The sequence below is a fragment of the Mobula hypostoma genome, chromosome X2, assembly GCF_963921235.1.
Source record: "Mobula hypostoma chromosome X2, sMobHyp1.1, whole genome shotgun sequence".
Classification (NCBI taxonomy): domain Eukaryota; kingdom Metazoa; phylum Chordata; class Chondrichthyes; order Myliobatiformes; family Myliobatidae; genus Mobula; species Mobula hypostoma.
This window is the reverse complement of record NC_086129.1, coordinates 31,956,068-31,962,067: the sequence shown is the minus strand read 5'-3', so window position 1 is coordinate 31,962,067 and position 6,000 is coordinate 31,956,068. Positions and strand designations below refer to the sequence as shown.

Below are 6,000 nucleotides of genomic sequence, written 5' to 3'. Positions count from 1 at the left end.
ATCCTTATTGGGAAGGGTTTTCTGTTCTTATTTACCAAATGTTAATCATGGACTCAAATGACTTGATAACAAATTATTTATTTATCGAGGTGCAGCGCGGAATAGGCCCTTGGAGCCACCCCAATTTAACTCTAGCATAATCACGGGACAATTTACAATGACTAATTAACCTACCAACTGGCATGTCTTTAGACTGTGGGAGGAAACCCACACAGTCACAGGGAGAACACACAAACTCCTAACAGGCAGTGGCGGGAATCGAACACAGGTCATCTGTATTGTAAAGCATTTTGCTAACCAATATGCTACCGTGCCATCCTAATTAGGCCCTCCTTACTTCCAGCTTTCTGACATTTATAAAAGACTATCTTTTCAAGCATATTTTCTTACACTGAAATCCATTCATCACTGTTTTGACCATACTTAATCTATTAATATTGTTTAGCAGATTACTTTTCCTTCCAGAAAATAAGATGGGTGCATATAAATTTTCTAAGTTTCTGCGTCTTGCAAATTGGTAGAAGAATAATTTTAACACAGAAAGTATTTTCACACAAGGAACTTTAATTGCAACAGCATTAGAGAATCCAGTCTGATTTGGGCTAAGCATTGGAGCAAAATATAAATTTTCACAATGTACACTCCTCAGAGCTAAAGTTCCTCTTCACAATATTTATATACAGATAATCTGGCTGTAGTTTTATGCTTTATTTGTGAATCTCATTCACGTTCACATATTTTCACAAATGTTTAAGTTCTATACTTCCTAACAGTACACTCCATGCAAATAATTTTGCCACTGAATCAGCTGCTTGGCTGTGTTCAAGTCTCTCATTGGCCCGCTGCTGTTACACAGTCCAGCACGGTGCTGAACCGCATGGGTCAAAGTGTTCCGGTACTGACCCTCAATGGGAGGTCATTGACCACTCTTTTTGGATCCGGGACTGGATAGAGTGGAAAAGTCAGATGAGCACCAGATGCCTCATCACATAAACTCCATGGACAATGGGTAAGAACAGTTTGCTGTTGTCTTGCAGTTAATGGAAGATCTGAATTTAGGCTTCTGAGAGGCTGCATTTTAAGATTCTTGCAGAAAATAGTCAATTTGTTGAGTTACTCATGGAGTTGCCAGCACCGAAGGAAGTTCAGCCTGGAAATGATTTCGCCTTTTGCAAGAGAAAAACTGGGGCTAAAAACCACCTTATGAAATTTTTGACTCTTAACAGACTTCCAAGACCTGAAAAAAATGAACAATGGATGCTTAACGTAACACCAGTAACAACTATAAAGTGATCCAGTCTTTTGTTGAATCCTTTCCATCTGGTGTTTGCATTGATCGTAGTTTCTTGCTCCATTAATAAACCATTCTGCCTGTTGCTCTGTGTAACCGCTGGTGGTCACTTTATTCAAGATACTGCAAAATGGCTGAAAGATAATCTCAGGGTTCTGCGGTCATGCAGTTATCAGATCCTGGTGCGGAATTCGTACTGCTGAATATTCAGAGGTATGATCAACTTGATGGTGAGGAGATGAACCATAAAAATATTGGAGCTCCTGTTTGGTATTTTTCTCTGTTACATCAGCAGCTTGCTGGAATTAGCATAAAATTATAAATAATCAGTATCATATCCTTAGGACAAGTACTTTTTTTTTAAGTGGAATAACACTAAAATCACTGATTTTTTTTTTAGGCCAGGCAATAACCGTGAAAAGAGGGAGCTAAAAGAATAAAATATCTGAAAAGGATCATTTTTACTACAGCTTACCAATATGAAACACACAGTGTGGTTGGCACATTGGTGCAGAAATTTCCATTTTATCTGAGACTTTTCTAATGATTCACACTCTGGTGAATCATGCCTGTCTAGATTTTAGTAACGGCTACTGCACTAATGTTATAACATTATGTAGTATGTAATGTTATATAGTATAGTAATATTATAATCTGTAAATTTACTATCTTTCCTAGATTGAAAGAGGATAATAGTTGAGGAGTATATTGCTGACTGGAAGGGAATCGTGCTGGGACCATTGTCGCTTGCTATACATATAAATGAATAGACTGCAGATGCTGGAAACTGGAGGGAAAAATAAAATGCTCGAGGAACTCAGCAGGTTAGGCAGCATCAAGGTGGTGCCAGCGATCGACACAACTAATGGCGATGTCCTGCAGACAGTTCACAAAATTACTTCTTCTTCTCTTTCCTTTTTAAAAATATACTTCTCCTACTAATCTGTGTGCAATTGCAGCCTGTATTTTACATTTTGGTAATGTGTTTTTGGGCCGACTGAGTGACCTGGCGCTTTTGCTGTCTCCAAGGGAATTTGGCATGGTTGCGCGCGAGGTTGACAATGGAGTGTGCAGCCTAATGGCAGAGCATATACCCATGATTGCCTCCATTACTCGCCGATTAAAGGGCCAAGCAAGACTGAAATCAAAGAAGACAAGAGCAGAAGGCGAGCGGGTGTTCAGCGCAGTCTGCCCGCGTTTCACTGGTCTCCCTCTCACTCACTGCTGCCAGAGGGAGGTGCAGGAGACTTGAGTCTTGGGCAAGGATTGATTAGCTAAGTTTGTGGATTGGACTCATTTTTAAGAGGACTCTGCAGCTCATGCTTTATTTCTTTCTGGTTTCTGGTTACTCCCTTTTTTATTGATATTTTGCGCGATTTTGATCGGAGCACTTTTTTTGCCTTTGGCATGATTTGTTTTTTTTTTGCGCGTGGTGTTCTTTTTCATGGTGTTTCCTTAGTTTGTGGCTGCCTGTGGGAAGATTAATCTCATGATGGTATACAAGAACCACACTTGACAAAAAATGTACTTTGAATCTGTGGTAGGAAATAGACAACCAACATTTCAGGTCAAGAACTTTCATCTGCATGAAGGTTCTCAAACCAAAATGTCTACTGTCTAACTCTCTTTCTGCTTGACCTGCTAAGTTCCTCCAGCGTGTTATATCTAAATGACTTTGAAAAGGCATTTGGATAGGTGCTTAAAGGAGAAAGCTTTCCTCCTACATTCCAAACACATATGGATTAATAGACTAAAAGATAAAAATCTTTAAAGATTAGCTCTATTTCTCACATGTACATCAAAACATCGAAACATACAGTGAAATGCATCATTTGCGTCAAATAAAGTCAGTGCGGATTGTGCTGGAGGCAGCCTGCAACTGTTGCCACACTTCTGGTGCCAATGTAACATGCGCACAACTTATTATCCCTAACTGTATGCCTTTGGAACGTGCACCTGGAGGAAACCCATGTGGTCACGGGGAGAACATATAACACCTTACAGCAGTGGTGGGAATCAAATCCCAATCGGTGATCACTGGCGCTGTAAAGTGTTGGCGCTATCCACTACGCTACATTGGTCACATCAAGTAAATAGGCGGCGCAGACTTGTTGAGCTGGAAAGGCTTGTTACTGCCCTCTATCGTACTGCTAAGTAAATAAATAATAAAATGGGATTCATGTTGCCAGGTTTCTATGAAAGTGACTTTTACCTCTAAAGGTTAAGTAAGTCTAAAAACAGCCATTCTAGATAATAGAAATAGGTAATAAGTTGATTTCTAAATTTCAAATGTTAGGAATGTTATGATTATTTTGAGATCATTACACAAAAATCTATATACATCAGGGAAAATGTTATTGAAATATTGATACCAGATTCTGTAGGGAGTGACATCTGTTTCCAATGCTCAAAGCTAAATTTGGAGTAGCAAAGACAAAGTACTGATCAATTAAGAGGGCACAGTGCCACTGTAGTTAGTGCAGTGGTCTCACAGGCCCAGTGACCAGGCTCAATCTGACCTCTGATGCCTGACTGTGTGGAAGCTGCACACACTACCTGTGACCACATGGGCTCCCATGTATGCGCTGGCTTCCTCCTACACTACCAATACTGCTGGTTTTCAGATAAGTTGGCTCCTAAATGCTGCTTCTGGCATGGCTGGGTTGTCAAAGAATTGGGGCTTGGGAGTAGTGTTAGATGTTTATTTATTGGAGAATAGTTAATACATTCTCTATTATTTCTGTTCTTGGATCCTCACTTCCTTTGTCTTTGAGTAAGTTAACTGATAATCTGGTAGTTAAACACACTATGAGGATTTGGATACAAATCTGAAAATATTTTGGCTTATTGAAATTTTCTCTTTCGAGTCCCATTTTATCTAATTATTTTTTAAACCCTCTATGATTGATGTGGTTTTTAAAGACTGGGATAGATTAGGTATAAAATGCTTTCAGGACTTGTTTGTAGAGGGAAGTCTTTTTTCGTTTGAACAATTGTCAACTAAATATAGTTTACCCAAAACTTATTTTTTTCGATATCTACAAATAAGAGTTTTTTTTACGGTCTCAAATAAGTACATTTCCTAAAAGTTCTGATAAGAATCTACTAGATGTAATCTTTAATCTGAAACCATTTTATAATGGATCTATATCTAATATTTATAATATGCTGTTGGGAGTGAGAAGTGTTCCTTTAGATAAAATTAAAAATCTTTGGGAACAAGATCTACAGACTTCAATTTCTGAGGAAACTTGGAATCAAATTTTTTAATTGGTCAACACTTCATCGTTATGTGCCCGTCACTCTCTCCTTCAATTTAAAGTGGTCCATAGGGCCCATATGACTAAGAATAAGTTGTCTCATTTTTACTTAGATATATCTCCGTATTGTGATAAATGTAATAATGGAGAAGCCTCACTCATTCATATGTTTTGGACATGTCCGAGTCTTGGAAAATATTGGAAAGAAGTATTTCAAACCTTTTCGATACTTTTCAAAGTAAATTTCAAGCCTAATCCTTTGACTGCTTTATTTGGTATTGTTGGAGGAAAGGATATTATTTTGGAGCCATCTAATTTGCACATTTTGGCTTTTATGTCTCTTATGGCCAGAAGGATGCTTTTGCTTAAATGGAAAGATGTGGCCCCTCCTATTCATGCCCAATGGTTACGTGATGTGATATCGTGTTTAAATTTAGAGAAGATTCGATGTTCAATCTTTGAATCTAATCAAAACTTTCAAACATTGTGGGGACCCTTTCTGAATTATTTTCAAAACCTTTGACTTGCTGTTAAAGCACAGATGACGACTAACAATCTTTTATCTTTTTTTTCTATTAATCAGCTTCGGTCTTGGTAGTGGGTTAGATTTTTTTTTATATAAAAAAATTATTATTTTTCAATGTTATGAACTAATTGATTTGTACGAATATAGGGTACAGAGTCTTTATATGTGATTTAGTTTAATGTATTGACATATCTATTTTTTCCTGTACTCTGCATTCTTATATATAAATTAATAATAATATTGGAAAGAAATTTATTGGCGAATAGGTTACCGAGTGGGGGAATGGGAATAATGGGAGTGGTCTGACAGCTGGCGCAGACTTGATGGGCTGAGTGGTCCTAAGAAAATGAAAATAATTTTAAAACTTTAAAGGTTCAGCTCCTTTATGCCAAAGAATATGGCTAACGTATGTTAGTACAAACGCAACAGGGCCACATAGCAATCATTCTGGCTGTCTACTTCCACATCTGTTACTTAGAAACACAGGCACTGGAGCAGAGTTAGGCCAATTGGTCCATTGCCTGTCCTGAGACTCACCCACACCTTCACCACCTCTTGTTATAAGTAATTATGCACTCCTGTCTGTTTCCCATATTCTAATCACCATAAACCTGAGGTAACTCAAAACTGCTGTTCATATTTTAACTCACCCCAATTCTTGTTTAACGATCAAACCCATGCCCATGCTTGCAGAATACCAATAATTCTTGGTTATACAACAGCTAAATTTTAAAATCCTCATCTTCATTTTCAAACTATCCAATCACCTCAAGGCCTCTGCTTTTCCTATTGGTTCAAATCTCTGCCAGCCCTACAGCCCACAAAAATCAACAAAAAACCGCAGATGCTGAAAACCTGAAATGAAAACAGGAAACACTGGAAACCCTTAGGAGCAAAAATGTTCTACTTGATAACATTCTTAG

At 38.0% G+C, this 6,000-nt stretch overlaps 1 protein-coding gene across 1 annotated transcript in view; it reads right to left on the bottom strand.

Moving 5' to 3' along the window:
- Positions 1-567: 567 nt before the first annotated feature.
- LOC134340844 (sialic acid-binding Ig-like lectin 14) overlaps positions 568-6,000 on the bottom strand; it is a 52,304-nt gene continuing 46,871 nt past the window's right edge. The window contains exon 10 of the mRNA XM_063038407.1: positions 568-1,590. Coding sequence (XP_062894477.1) covers positions 1,453-1,590 — 138 coding nt within the window. The 3' untranslated portion in view covers positions 568-1,452. The remainder of the gene's footprint in view (positions 1,591-6,000) is intronic.